Source organism: Peromyscus leucopus, chromosome 8b (assembly GCF_004664715.2).
Source record: "Peromyscus leucopus breed LL Stock chromosome 8b, UCI_PerLeu_2.1, whole genome shotgun sequence".
NCBI lineage: Eukaryota > Metazoa > Chordata > Mammalia > Rodentia > Cricetidae > Peromyscus > Peromyscus leucopus.
In genome coordinates this window covers 68,591,063-68,606,917 of record NC_051086.1, presented here as the reverse complement: position 1 = coordinate 68,606,917, position 15,855 = coordinate 68,591,063, and the positions used below count along the sequence as shown (strand labels likewise).

The 15,855-nt window shown below is 41.2% G+C and overlaps 1 protein-coding gene across 1 annotated transcript in view; it reads left to right on the top strand.

Annotated features, from left to right (window-relative positions):
* Appbp2 (amyloid beta precursor protein binding protein 2) overlaps positions 1-14,316 on the top strand; it is a 53,339-nt gene extending 39,023 nt beyond the window's left edge. The window contains exons 9-13 of the mRNA XM_028890585.2: positions 424-548; positions 3,506-3,591; positions 5,261-5,451; positions 6,958-7,123; positions 9,478-14,316. Of these exons, the coding sequence (XP_028746418.1) occupies positions 424-548; positions 3,506-3,591; positions 5,261-5,451; positions 6,958-7,123; positions 9,478-9,731 (822 nt within the window). The 3' untranslated portion in view covers positions 9,732-14,316. The remainder of the gene's footprint in view (positions 1-423; positions 549-3,505; positions 3,592-5,260; positions 5,452-6,957; positions 7,124-9,477) is intronic.
* The last annotated feature ends 1,539 nt before the right edge of the window (positions 14,317-15,855 follow it).

The following is a 15,855-nucleotide window of genomic DNA, read 5'->3' as shown; positions in this document are numbered from 1 at the left end:
TGGGGGATTTATCCAGGGTCAGTTTACCTGACTTTTTACCAGCCAAGGTTGATAGCTATAATTTTAGGTCTTATAATCATTATTTCAGATAAATGGTGTCCTGTACCATGGCTCTAGACAAGACAACACTGATTTTACAGTTTTCTTTTAAAGAAGGGCCGAGGCTATGGCTCTGTGCTGGAGCCTTGCCTTGTATACACTTAGCCTTACTGCTGAAAGACAACTGATATGATTCCCAAGACAGACATTGTCTTCACAGACCCAGGGCTTTCGGGGGTGACTTGCAGGTTCTGCTCATGTTTAAATCCAGCAGGACTTTCCCATTTGAAATTGAAGGGATTAGGTAGGTACATAGAGTGTGAGGATAGTTAATTTAATGTAGTTGGTATACGGTATTGTTAAATGTCTTTATGATTCTTTCAGGCAGCCCTCGACATTCGACAGTCAGTGTTTGGAGGCAAAAATATTCATGTAGCAACAGCTCATGAAGATCTGGCTTACTCTTCCTACGTTCACCAGTACAGCTCTGGGAAATTTGACAATGCACTGTAAGTTCCCACTTTTCTGAGAAGGATAATACTGTTTTCCTGTCGTATAATAGTCCTTAAGTGTTATATAGATAAATCTGTCTTCCTGGTGCTATAAAATGTTTTTGAAGTCATTTAGAAATCATTTTGAAGATTTATTTATTTATTTTATGTATACGAGTGCTCTATCTGCATGTACAACTATATGCCAGAAGAGGGCATCGGATCACACTATAGATGGTTGTGAGCCACCAAATGATTGCTGGGAATTGAACTCAGGACATCCGGAAGAGCGACCAGTGCTCTTATCTGCTGAGCCATCTCTCCAGCCCCAAATCATCCCAATTTTTAAGGCATCCCTTTAGGCTTCCTTTGGTTTCAAATTAAGATTTATGTATTTCTATATGGAATGAGCTCTTCTCAGTATTTCCTTCAGTGATTTTTCTTTAAGTAATTTTAAAAAATCTGGCTCAATGGCAAACTTAACAACCTACTAACTTGTTGCCGAAAACTGAAAAACTGTATAAACTGTAGCTCTTCTTTTAAATGTGTAACTAAGCTTGCAAGAGTGAGGAAAATCCCCAGCAACAAATAACAGTCTCTAAAGTCCTCAGCCGTGGACTATGGCCTACATGCAAAACTACTTTCATGGGTCACAGGCATACTCATTTGTCCATCTATTTTCTATGACTATTTCATGTCATGATAGTAGTCTTAAATAGTTGTGAAAGACTTAACAAAGTATTTACTGTGTAACTCCTTAAAAAGTAAGTTCTCTGTATCTGGTATAAAAGAGGAAACCAGCATTATTTTGGAGGAACAGTGAAGGCCAAAAGGCCAGGCGTGGTAGGCCATCCCTGTAATCCAGCACTGCTGCTGGGTCGGGAAGGTAAAGAGTCCAAGGCACTTGCTGCCAACTATGGCAGCCTAGTTCCAGCCCTGAAACCTATATGGTGGAAAGAGAAAACTGACTCCTGCTAGCTTTCCTCCAACAACTTACTAAGAGAAAAAAAATTAGGTTCCCTCTGGGTTATACAGTGAGTTCCAGGCCAACCAAGGCTATACAGCAAGACCTTTTCTTTTTGTTTTTTTCAGACAGGGTTTCTCTGTATAGCCTTGGCTGTCCTGGAACTCACTCTGTAGACCAGGCTAGCTCCAACTCACAGAGATCCATCTACCTCCTCCCAAGTGGTGGGATTAAAGGCATGTGCTACCACAGCTAACTCAGGAAACCCCCCCCCCCAGAGACGGGCTTTATTTTTTTTGTAGGGGGTCCTAGCAGTTATCCAGGATGACCTTGTACTCCTGGGCTCAAACAATCCACCTGCTTCCTCTTGAAGGCTGGGAATTTTAAATGAAACAAGATACATCCTCCATCATGGTTGAGCCTTGAAAGCATGCTAACTTGCAGAATCTAGTCACAGAGGATCACATCTGTGTGGCTTCATTTGTCTACGGCTAGATAGGCAGCCAGAAACAGAAAGGGAATGAGTGATTCTTAGAGCTGGGGTGTCCGAGGGATGTGAGGATGGCTAGATGTATCTAGGAATTGTTTTTAAGGTGATAAAAATGTCCTAAAATTGGTTTCGGTGGTGGATGTACAGTAGCACTCAGGTGAGACAGGAGAATTGCCAGGAGTTTGAGGCCAGCCTAGGCTACCAAATGAAACCATGTCTCAAAAAAGTAAACAGAGCTGAGGAAAAGGCACCTGTATAATCATTGATATTAAAACTGTGGACAAGTTAAACTGTGTTAGTTAAAAACTACAGAGAGCTAGTGAGTTTGAAGATAGACCAGGGATAGGAACTAGAGCGATGGCTCAGAAGATGAGAATGAAGACTGGTGCTTTGTTTTCCAGACGGGGTTTCTCTGGGCAGTTTTGGTGCCTGTCCTGGAGCTTGCCCTGGAGACCAGGCTGGCCCTGAATTCACAGAGATCCGCCTGGCTCTGCCTCCCTAGTGTTAGGATTAAAGGTGTTCTTTCAGAGAGCCTGAGTTTGGTTTGCAGCACCCATGTCTGGTGACCTAGAACCACCTGTAATTCCAGCACGAGAGAAATGAATGCAGCAGCACCTTGCCTCTGTGGGCTTCTCACCCGCACATGCCCACACTCAGATACATGATTTAAAATGATAAAAATAGGTCTTTTTTCAAAAGAAGTTTGTGTTGTAAGGGAGTAGCAGGTGTAATAGTTTGCCTTGTATTTAGTGGGCTGGACTGTGAACAGATAACCAGATGTTACCATGGTCAGAAGGTGAGAGAGGTGAGTGGTTTCAGGGACTTCCTGTGCTCTGTTAGTAAAGTGAGCCGTGTGCACATAGAAGGGACAACACTGCAGAGTGAGCACATGGTTTTCATCCAGAAACCGGTTGCCAGCTGTGTGGCTGGAGGATAAGAGGGTTGGTGTGGGATGCAGGAAATGATGGCAGGGAGGTAGCAGAGAGACTGAGTCTTGGAGACCATATCGAGGTCTTTGATTTTGAGGGAGATGAGATGAGATATTAAAAGTTTAATTCATAACAGTGAAGTTTGGGGCTGGGAATAGTGCTTGCCTAGCATGTGAAAGAGCCTGGGTTTGACTCCCAGTCCATCAAAACAGACGAAACTCTGATCCGCAAGTTTTTTGTTTTTTTAAGATTGTGTGTGTGTGTGTGTGTGTGTGTGTGTGTGTGTGTGTATGTGTGTGTGTGTTTGCACTGCAAATGAATGCAAATGCCCACAGAGGCCAGAAGGTGTCAGATCCTCCGGAGCTGGAGTTAACAGAAATTTGTGAGCTACCTGATGTGAGTACTTAGACCTGAACTAGGGTCCTGTGGAGGAACAGCAAGTGCTCTTAACTGCTGAGCCATCTCTCCAGCCCCAAAACTCCTCCCCCTGTGGTTTTACTTGTACTTTCTGTCAGTATTGTAATGCATGTTATGTTTTTTATATCACTTTTAACTAAAAAGAAACACTAGACTATATCTATGTGTATTGCAGATTTCATGCAGAAAGAGCCATTGGTATCATTACCCACATCCTACCTGAAGATCATCTTCTATTGGCCTCTTCAAAGAGGGTGAAAGGTACCCTTTGTAATCTAGTAAATTCATTCATATGTGACATAAAGTTAGACGGTTAGAGTGTGTGGATATATGACTAAAATCGTTTCCTTAACTTTCATAGAACGCTTGTTCATTTTCCTTTCTTCTTCCCCATCCTTTTCCTTGGAGTCAGACTGAGGAGTGCTGCAGAGACTCCACAGTCCCTAGTTAGGACCGAGATGGCTTCCCAGAGGGTCAGCTTACAGTGCAGCCCTCCTTATCCCTGCCAAATTCTTCTTTCTTGTTTTCTTTCTGCTAATCCTCACCAGTGCTCTCACTTAATGCCTTGATTCTGCTGAGACTGCATCACCCAGTGGTGCATGAGGAGGAGTCTTTCCTAATTCTGGGTCACCATAATTCACTTTAGGACCAGCAATGAAGTTAGACAGTAAGGAGAAAAAATAAGTCACACGGAGCCTCACTAATACTGAGTCACCATTTTGTTGTTTATTTTAGTCCCTTCTGTCTTTAAATGAGACAGTAAAGGGCCAGTGAGATGGCTAAGGGGGTGAGTGGCTTGCTGACAAGCCTGGCACCCTAACTTTGATCCCTGGTACGCACATGAAGGTGGTGGGAAAGAACTGACTGCCACCAGATGGTTTGCTCACCCATCTGAGTGCTGCGCACAACCCCCCCCCTATATCCCACACCCCCACACTAACTGAACACTCAAGAAAGTCTCTTCTAGCTTTATGTTGTCTCCTGTTGGATCCTGGGCGTTTGTCCACCTCAGTGCACACAGGCGAGTGCCTGCTTCTAAGTGCCTTAATCTCCTCTCTGGACCTGAAACTGCTTTAGATCTTCTTTTTTCTTTTCACTGTCTCTGTACACGACAAAGCCAAGACGTAAAATGAGCTGGCAGTGTCTTTATTCTTAGGTTTTGTAAGGGTTTGGAATCTTGGATGGGACTTTGAAATTGAAATGTCTTCTGACCTGATTGGGTTGGTGGAGTAAGCAGGAGGAAACGCTTTTTCAGTTATGTTTGGTCAAAGGTTATGTTTCATAAAGGGTGCTTTCAGAATTACCAGAAGTACTTAAAGCACTCCCATAGTGGTGTAACTTTAACTTTCGCTTTTCTCTTTTGATTTGGTTTTTTGAGACAAGGTCTCATGGAGTCCAGACTGTCCTTAAAGTTGTCTTGCAGCCAAGGCTAGTCTTAAACTTCCAATCCTGCTGCCTCCCAATTGCTCACATAGGCATTCACCACCATTCCCAGGTGGCCACTTACTTTTCAAATCAAATTTCCATCTATAAAATATAGCAGGCTATTACAGTAGAAGCTGATTCTGAAAAGTAATTTAAGGTACACCATTCTTTCCATTCAGTTGAATGAACATACTGTATAAATAGACTTTCCCAGAAGTGTATTGTTGAAGTAGAATAATTTGTCTTAGCACAGTGGCACACATACCAGCATTAGAAAGAAGTTGAAGCAGGAGGGATGCCATGAATTCAAAGCCAGCTTGGCCTATATACCAAGAGCCCAGCTTAAAAAAAAAAAAAAACCTCAAATGTAGAATGCTTTGATCTTGGCCAGTTCTAAACAAGAGTCAGCTATGTGTTCAATATTTAGTAAATACTAAGTCTTTGATTTTCAGTTGAATGTTGACTATGGATTTGGTGTTTTCTGATTGTGGCCTTCCTTGTTCAGCACTTATTTTGGAGGAGATTGCGATCGACTGTCACAACAAAGAGACGGAGCAGCGGCTGCTTCAAGAAGCACATGACTTGCACCTGTCCTCACTCCAGCTGGCCAAGAAAGCCTTCGGAGAGTTTAATGTCCAGACCGCAAAACACTACGGCAACCTTGGGAGACTCTATCAGTCAATGAGAAAATTTAAGGTCAAGGGGTTTATACTTGATCTCTAAATAACTAGTACCTTTAAAATAATAAATCGAGCAGGGTGGTGGTGGTGGCACACACATTTAATCCCAGGACGAGGATCTCTGTGAGTTCCAGGCCAACCCAGGCTACAGAGTGAGTTCCAGGAAAGGCGCCAAAGCTACACAGAAACCCGGTCTTGAAAAAAACAAAACAAAAAAACTGGAAAAGCTGGTATTGTTATAGTCAGGCTTCAGTCATAGTTCTTAGCTATGTACATTAGTTCTTAGCAGAATGTCTGGCCCATAATAAATATTCAGAGACATCAGATTCTAATAATAACACTAGAGTTGATTATGTATAGTTACTAAGAATTAGGAGCTACAAAATCTAGCAGTACACTTACACTAATTTTCTTTTAGAATTTTTGATTCTAGTCTGTATGAGTGGTACATTCCCTTAGTGTAACACTTGGAAGGCTGAGACAAGCAGATTGATAGTTTGGTGCCAACCTGGACACACACACACATGCTCGTATGTATGCGCATGTCTGCATAAATTAAATACTGTCTTAACAAGTTTAATTTTGGAATGTGGTTATTCAAATTCTCTTTTTTTGTTTGTTTTTGTTTTTTGGAGACAAGGTTTCTTTTTTTGTTTTGTTTTTGTTTTTGTTTTTCGAGACAGGGTTTCTCTGTTTAGCTTAGCGCTTTTCCTGGAACTCACTTGGTAGCCCAGGCTGGCCTTGAACTCACAGAGATCCGCCTGGCTCTGCCTCCCAAGTGCTGGGACTAAAGGCGTGTGCCACCACTGCCCGGCGAGACAAGATTTCTTTGTGTAGCTTTGGAGCCTGTCTTGGAACTCACTCTGTAGACCAGGCTGGCCTCAAATTCACTTAGATCCTCCTGCCTCTTCCTCCTGAGTGCTGGGATTAAAGGTGTGAGCCACCTTCACTCAGCTTTTGTTTTTCTATTTGTTTGTTTTGTTTTTCGAGACAGGGTTTCTCTGTGTAACTGCCCTGGCTGTCCTGGAATTTACTTTGTAGACCAGACTGGCCACAATCTCAAGAGATCTAACTGCTTCTGGGGAATTAAAAGTGTGTGCCACTACCCTATCTTTATGTTCATTTTAGAAGGTCCTTTTTTGCTCTTTTATATTTGATAGTTTTGGCATTTTCGTGACAGGGTCTTCTCCATGTAGCCCAGGTTGACTTTGAGCTATCACTCTTCATGCCTCTGTCTGCCTGTTAGAAATACAGGTATATTTTTCCACACCCAACTCAGACGTCTATTAATAATTTACCTTTTCTACTTTAGGACCATTACAGTCATTAGCTTTTGTGTAGTTTACAAACACCAGTGATGCTTTTTCATTAGCAGCTTTTGGAAAAGATAGAGAATGTTCTTTGGTCTTACTACCTAATAGTTTTCATAAGTTGGGATTGACATTTAGAACAAACTTGCTCATTGAGTAGAATTGTCCTAAGAAAAAGTGCAATCTAATATTCCATTTGGCCTATTTTTCAGGAAGCTGAAGAAATGCACATAAAAGCCATTCAGATTAAAGAGCAGCTTCTTGGTCAAGAAGATTATGAAGTAGCCCTTTCAGTGGGACATCTGGCATCTTTATATAATTATGACATGAATCAATATGAAAATGCTGAGAAATTATATTTGCGATCTATAGCAATTGGTAGGTTCCTTTAAATTTTTCTTAGGTGTCTAGAGAGCATGTCCGAATTCTTCTATGCTGCGTGAGGGAAAGTGCTGAGAAAGTCAGCACTGCAGAAGACAGAACGGACCACAGAGCTGTGTAGAATCCTGTCAAGGCTCTTCCTCAATATTGATTAGGTTGGCCTTGATATTAAGTGGAGAGCACCCTTCTTAGTGGGTTAACTGTAATGTGTTGCTGCATACTAGTCCCTTGGTAATTTCCATTACTTACATTTTATTGGGTTTGTGTGTCGTCTACATCAATGAACACATAGAGCATTTGAGCTGTTGTATGAAATGGCTGTTAGGGTTCTTGCCTGTTTCATATTGAACTGTCTGGCATTGTTGACTTAGGAAATGCTTCATGTACTCTACCTACAAGCTCTGTTGGTTGCCTGTGATGCAAGGGTCTCCTCTCATCCTGTTTTCCTGAGAGTGCCTTGGAAAGGACAGTTTATTTCACTTCATTTTATTTATGTTGTTTGTTGATACAGGGACTCATGTGGCTCTGGCTGGTATTGAACTCCAGACCATTGTTTCCTCCTAATGCTGGGATCCCAGGCATGTGCTAGCACAGCCAGCCTAATCACTCCTTGATGTTTCTTTTATTGTTAGTACTTTTTGTATTTAGTTTGAGGGAGCTTTTCCCACCAGTTCTGAAAATACTCTTCTAAAGATCATCTTCTGGACACTTAACCATTCACTTTTAGATCTGTAATCCTAAAATTAACTTGTTCATAGTACAAGAAAGGAATCAAATCTTACATTTTCTGTGCAGATGTGTAGTCGACCCGGTACCATTGCTTGTACAGATTGTCCCTTCCCCCGCCATTGCTGCCTGTGTCTGTCACAAGTGGTGATCCATATGTGTGTGTTAGCCATTGTATATTGACTTACTGATCAATCCCTGAGTGTGTGAAATACTAACGTTCTGAAAAAGCACAGATTCATAGGCAAGTACTTTCCTAGTTATATGTATTTCCTTCATTTCTTCTACATATATAGTTACCACATGCCTGCTTTGGGTTTCTAGTCTCATTTGTTTCTGGCTTATTTTTCTGTGTATGGTCTTACATAAAGGCAAATGAATAAATATTTTATCTTCCCTTTTGCATACAAAATAAGCGCATTATAGATATTCTCTATACTTGGTGTTCTAGTTTTTTCTGTTGCTATGACAAAAACACCATGACCAAAAAGAACGTGGAGAGGAAATGATTTATTTCATCTTAAACTTCTAGATCATAACTCATCATTGGAGGAACCATGGAGAAATGCTGCTTGCTGACTGCCTCACTGGCTCATGCTCAGCTAGCTTTCTCATATAGCCCAGGCTCCGACCTGCCTAAGCATGGTGCTGCCCACACTGGCCAGGGTCTTCCACATCAGTCATCAATCATGACATCTTTCACAGATAATGACCACAGGCCAGTCTGATCTAAGCAGTTCCTCAGTTGAACTTGCTTCTTCCCAGGTGACTCTAGGTTGTATCAACCTGACAAAACTAGCACATTTTACTTTACAAGCAAAACTAGCCAGGAATAGTGGCGCATGCCTTTAGTCCGGTGCTCAGGAGACAGAGGCAGGTGGCTCTGCCAGTTGAGGCCAGCCTGGTCTACAGAGTGAGTTCCAGGACAGCCAGATAGGATTATATAGACAGACCCTGTAAGTGTTCCATATTATTTTATGATATCCTTAAACCTGAAATTTTTAGCTAGTAAGATGGCTCATCAGGTCAAGGCAGCTGCCACCAACCTAGACAACTAGAATTCTATCTCCAGAACTCATATGATGGAAGGAGAAGAGATTCCTCAAAGTTGCCTCTGGCCTCTCCACACATGAGCCGGCACAAGTTCGCGCACACACATAAACACACGTGCTTGGGGGCTGGAGAGATGGCTCAGAGGTTAAGAGCCCCGACTGCTCTCCCAGAGGTCCTGAGTTCAATTCCCAGCAGCCACATGATGGTTTACAACCATCTGTAATGATATCCGGTGCCCTCTTCCGGCCTGCAGGGATGCAGGCAGAACACTGTATGCATAATAAATAAATAAAATTAAAACACACACACACACACACACACACACACACTTGAATTAATTAGAAACCTTTTTTTTTTAAGCCTGTGGAATTTATTTTAGCATTCTAGTGAAATCAGCTCCTTTAAATCTTAGAGATACGACATGGATGAGAGTGATTTAAGAGGCAATGATGTAAGGACTGTTTTCCTTTCATGAGACTAAAACCAAGCCAGCCTCTTTAAAGAACTAAACTTGTATTAAACAAAAAATTATTGTACATTTTTTGATCTGTTTCTCTCTTATGTTCCTTTAGGGAAGAAACTGTTTGGTGAAGGCTACAGTGGACTAGAATATGATTACCGAGGCCTCATTAAACTGTACAACTCCATTGGAAATTATGAAAAAGTATTTGAGTATCACAATGTTCTGTCTAACTGGAACCGATTGCGAGATCGACAGTATTCAGTAACCGATGCCCTTGAAGATGTCAACAGCAGCCCCCAGTCCACCGAAGAAGTGGTGCAGTCCTTCCTCATGTCTCAGAATGCTGAGGGACCAAGCTGCTGAGGGACAGCCTCAGCTAACAATTACCTTTCCCCAGATTCCGGGGAATTCATACTGTGAAATCAAAACCATGTTGTTTTGGGGCTGGTATTTGCATTGAAACACTGGTCCGGTCCATGAAGACCCTCTTCGGGTGGTCCTGCATTGCCGTTCCTGTAGAGTAAGCATATATTGAGTTGTATCAGCATGTGCCGCGTGTATGAGTAGTCCCGCATTCTCACCCCATTAGAACAGCAGGAGACCTTCCCCCCTTTTTAAAAAATAATTCATTTTTCAGAAAGCCTGAAAGGAAAAAAAAAAAAAACCTAAATAAAACTATTTAAGAGTTTAAAAGAGTTGCATTCTTCTTATGTAAGGATGATTTTAACAACTTTTTAACATTCTTCCATGTGGAGGTATTCGATACTGTATTGTAAAGAAATTTTATGGAAGACTCTTTATATGCAGTATAGAAAAGTAACACAGGTACTAATAAAAAGGAGGGCATCCTGATGTGGATTTGGCCATCTTTCCCAGATCAGTGCTTACAGCCATTCCAGAACTGTATCAGGGAAGGACTGTCAGATTCATCTGACTGGACCAGTGTTGATCTGTCAGTCATAACACCAGGTGGACCAGCAGCTCAGCTCTTACTCTTGGTTTCTGGTACAGCAGTGAGATGCTCTAACAGTGTTTGCGAACATAACAGGACCAGAAGGCCTAAAAGGACCAGGCACCTGTGGAAGGTAGTTATTTGGACCAGGGACTTTAGATTATTATTTTAGTCACTGCACTTGCCTTTTCCAGTAGGATAATTTCATTTAGATAGAATGCAAAGTATTAATACAAGAGTTTTATTTGTATCATAGATACCAAACTATGGTATTGGGCAATGTCAGTGGCAAATCTTCAGTCAAGGTACATAGAAGCAAGTCTGTAACTGTCTGCTGCAGCCACCCATTTTAATCTTTGCCCTAATACTCCATGTTGCTAACAAACATACCGGCTAAGAGTCGTGAAAATGATTCATGTTCAGATGAGAATTTTAGGTTTACTCTGTGGGGATTAAGAAGATTGAATGCACAAAAAATAAGTCTTAGAGAATCTTCATTTTTATGGGAAATAATAGTACAACTAGTCATTTTAACTGAAACCCAGGAGTCGGGTGGAAAGATCCAACTATAATGTCTGATTTTCTAATTTTTTAAAAACTAGCCAGGTTATTGAATGTGGAGCTAATACTCAATTCCTAAGTTGTGTGACAATGTAACAAGAAGAAACAAAAAGATCTTTTGCTGTTACCTCAATTCTTAGCACAGAGGCCCATCTGGTGCCTGTGTAGTTAAGAATCTGGGTGTCTCCCCTATTTTCAGGGGTTCCTGACTTGGGTGTTAGATGCATTGCTCCTGGCAATGCTTGGAGTGGTCTGTAAGTTGAGTGGATGTGTGTCAAACTCTGTTCTTTAGCATGCTTGTTGGATAAGGGGAAAACAAAGTTATCATGTAGAGTACAGAAACAGTAGAGACTACAGAAGTTATCTTAAACATTTTTTTTAAACTTTCCAATTTTAATTTTGTTTGAAACTGCTATTTGCAGTCTTAGTGATAAGCCAGTGTGTTTAGGTCCTTAGAAAGGAACTTACTGGGGATATACCCAAGTAGATGAGACAAGCTCACACCCTAAGATAACAGCTTTGGGTCCAGAGACTTGAATTTATTTATTCCTCTAACTGAATTTCTTTATAAATTCTTCAAAGAATAAATCAGTATGTTAGCAGTTTATGCAGCTGGCCCCCTCCCAGTTAATTGCGGTCTTTGTCCAGTGGCACCCTTTATAACCAAGTAGTCTGTGTGACCAGGAGGAGCATTTCTAAGTTCCTGAACTCTAGCTACACGGGCCTATATATTTAATACCTCCAAAGACATTTTCAAGATAGGCTTTGTATACTTTCATTGGCTTTTTAGAGCCCTGTGGTATGTTTGTGGTATAGGAATGTCGTGCTAAATTGTTTTTCAATAAATATTTTGAAACTTAAGTTTCCACATGAATTATTTTTATTTAATCTGAATTTTTGGTGTTATGCATATACAGCGTTTTGTATAGTTAGTTAACTTAAGGACTCATCCCCCTTAACTCAGTTTAAACTTAACTCATAGTTGGTGGTAAAGTAACATGATGTTTAGAAGCCTGTGGTCACAGGGCGATGATGTCAGATGGTAACCACCCCCACCCCAGCATCATTATTGTCAGTTGTTCCATCTTACCATTTCCTTAATTATAGTTATCTGTAAGTTCGTAAAAGTTAATCTAATGCCTATACTCTAGCAATCTGTTTGGTTTTTTTGGGGGTGGGGTGTTGGTTTTTTAAGACAGGATTTTTCTTTGTAGTTTTGGTGCCGGTCCTGAAATTCACTCTGTAGACCAGGCTAGCCTCGAACTCACAGAGATCAACCTGCCTTTGCCTCCTGAGTGCTGGGATTAAAGGTGTATGCCACCACCACCTGGCACAATCTGTCATTTTAAATGATATGATTCGATACGTTCTGATTCTACTGAAAAGTAATGCCCTAATAACTTCAAGTGTAGGATTTATACTTTAGCAAGAATGTTTAGGATGAGGTAGTGAGGAATGCCACCATGATTTGACTTTTATACATGAAATTGGGGTGTGGTAACATATATCTGTAATCTCAGTATTCAGCACACTGAGTGAGATTCTTATTCCTCAACTAGGAATCTCAAAGGAAAACCTGAATAAAATTTACCTCACAATAATCAATAGCTTGCATGTAATTTTAAATAAGGCCTATGATCTCACCCTCCCCTGAATTCTCTTATTCCTAAAGCTTGGTGCTACTCCAGTTGGGGGCATTGGGGAGCTCATGCATGACACAGGTGAGTCACTTGCATTCAGTTTAATTGCACCAACTGTGTTTTTAGTGCATAATATTTATGGGTCCTCAAACTAGACTTTGCCCTGAGGATTTTGGACCCTTTCTCCATCAAATCTACATTCTTTTTTAAAAAGCCAACTCACGCTGGGCAGTGGTGGTGCACGCTTTTAAGCCCAGCACTCGGGAGGCAGAGGCTAGTGGATTTCAGTGAGTTTGAGGCCAGCCTGGTCTACAGAGTAAGATCCAGGACAGGCACCAAAACTACACAGAGAAACCCTGTCTCAAAAAAAAGCCAACTCACCAATACCCTGCCCAGATATTCCTGCATTGTGAAAATAAAAATATTTTTTAGAATAAACAGTTTTAATAAAGACCTTTGTCCTAGACGGAGAGAAGAGCTCATAGTCTCATGAGCATTAAGTACAGAAAGCTGTACGTGGTGGCACAAGCTTTAATCCCAACTACTCGGAAGGCTGAGACAGGAGACTCACTTGAGATCAGCCAGGGCAACCTAGTGAGACCCCGTCTCAAGAAATGAAATGGGAAGTGCGCAGCCCCGAGCATGGTGTCTTGGGCCTGCCCTTGAACTTGTCTTTGTAGGGCAAACAGCTGAGCCTAAATAATAGGATGCAAGCTTTTGGCCAAAACTTTGAAAAATCCAAGGGTGGTTTGCCAAGTATCAGGTGTTGTTAACCACCACTTTTTTTTTTTAATGTTTTCCCCTAGGGTTTTTAACCTTGCTGCTTCCGGTCATCTTTTCTGGATGGCAAAGTTACTACTGGAAAAATTCTTATTTATAATTACTGATTTTTTTTTTAAGAGTTTTATTTTTTGTTTTAAAGATTAACACTTCTTTCACCTCTTGGCTTTAGAGGACGTCAAATTACCTGGAAAAAAGATTTATTTTAAATAGAACATTTTGAATTAGTCTGCAGATTTTAACGATAGTAGTTCCTTTGTCCCCAGATCTCAGGAATGTTTTAGGCAGAGAACTGGCTTTCCCTGGTGGTGATTTGAAGGCGTGTGTTTTAGGATCTCTTAAATAACACTGTTATTAATTGCAGTTCTAGGTATCTATAGCATGAGTGGCCTTAATGAGTTTGTTGGAGTGCACATGTTTTTCAAGAGTAAAGTTTAAGATTAAATATATATGCTATATATAGATATCTAGAAAACTTGGTTGTGGTGCACAATGTGTTGGATCACTGAATCGCAGGTACCCTTTTTTTTTTTTTTAATAACATCACTCGTTTCTGTATATTCCTTTTATGGGGAAATATGTTGCCATGGTGACTAAAACTTTTCAATTTAGTTTTATGTGAATGAATGCTACATTTTATTAAATATTACCAGGTCAGTACTATTTTTATACCTTATTAAGCAACAGGGGTTTTAGTTTAATAGGCTCAAAATAAAAAAGTTTAAAAAACCTTAATGGAATAATTACAAATGAATCACTAACGTTCTTTACAGGAAAATCCCCACTACTAGTGCCACAGGAATTTCTGTAGAAATATCTAGTTCATTAATAGATTCTGAAGACAGTTCATTGAGTCGGAGCGACCTTTCATATCATCCTCACCTACTTGTAGTGGCCGCCGTTATTTGTAACTGTAAACCACACTAAGTATGTTTGTAACCAGCATTGTGATACATTCTGTACTCGTATTGCTAAATGAATTATTGACCTAATAAATAGAGTGTTCCTGCATTCATAGTGTATGTTTCCCGTTGAGTTGTGATTGCTTTGGGTTGGAATTCAGGACTTTTTAATTGGCTGTCCTTACTGAGGGAGGGAAACTTGACGCTAGTGCTCTTGTATGGACAGCACAGCATCTGGAGCCATGCCCTTTTCAGCCTCTGGAAATGACAGCTTCAGTGCAAAGGAGAGCAGCCATCACTTGTCAGTAGCTCCTGACTATAAAAGGCGGTGGGTGGGTGGTTAAGAGTAGAATTCAGCTGAAAGTTCTTCAGTTCCCCCCATGTCTGCAGTTCAGTCCCAGGTGCCCCTCACATGTAAGACATTCTGTCGTTCTAACCCTCCTTTTTCTCACATGAAGGAGATTGCTCTTTTTAAAAGAACTCTTTGATGAGAGTCAAAAGAATTCAGGAAATGAGGTCACATTTTAAATGTTTGGGAATGTATGTGTGGTGCATGCCGCCTGTGTGCAGGTGTCTGAGGGGGTCCAGAAGAGGGTGTCAGGTAACCTGGAGCTGGACTTGCAAGGTGACTGTGAGCTGCCACACGGCAAGGATGCTGGGAGTCAAACCCGGGTTCTCTGGAAGAGCAGCTGCTTACCTACTTCACTAACTGCTGAGCCATCTACCAGCCAGAGGCCTCATTTTGAAACAGTGTAAAGCCAAGGACTTGGACAGAAACCTGCATCTCACTGCTTGCTTCCTCAGCAGTATTAAATGTCTTTCTGCATAAAGTTTGAATTGTCACTTATAATTCTGAGGGTGGCATTTTACCCCAAAATTTGTTAAAGCACTTTCTGTATCTCACAGCTGGTAATATTCAGGCTGCTTCCAGCTTGTAGACTTTTGCTTTCTGCATTATTTAACATAATAGATAGCTTACCCTGTGACATGTCTGTTAGCAAAACCCAGATACCTCAAACACTACTGTAGATTAAAAAAAATTCAAGATGGTCTGGGCATAGCTCAGTGGTAGAACATGGACTTAGGATGCTTAAGGCTCTGAATTCAGTCCCCAGCACTGCCCCCCCCATCCAGCCTAAGAGAATATAAACACCTGTTAAGATAGCTGTTTTCAAACAAGTGTTGGTGAGGATGTGGAGGATTAGGTCCGTGTGCACTGTTGTGGAAACTCGAAATGGTAGATGCTGTGGGAAACAATATGGAGGATCCTCAAAAACAAATTTAAAGACATTTACCATGTGATTCCGCAGTTCTACTGGAAGGATTTCAAACCAACATCTGTATATCGATGGTTGAACAGATACAATGTGGCATCCTTAAAATGAACCCAGCCTTTAAAAGGGAAAGTATGGACTGGCTGGATGGCTCAGCAGAGCAGGTAAAGGTTTGTGACCAAACCTGGCAGCTCAGTTTCCAACTCTGGAAGCCATCTGGTGAGAAACTGACTCCCTCAAGTTGTCCTCTGCCGTGTGCACCTCGGCACACCTCCCTCCCCCACACCTAAGAAAACATACATAGAAAGGAAATTATGACAGTACTATAACATGGATGGACCTGATACGCTAAGAAGCCAAACAGCTGAGTGTGGTTGC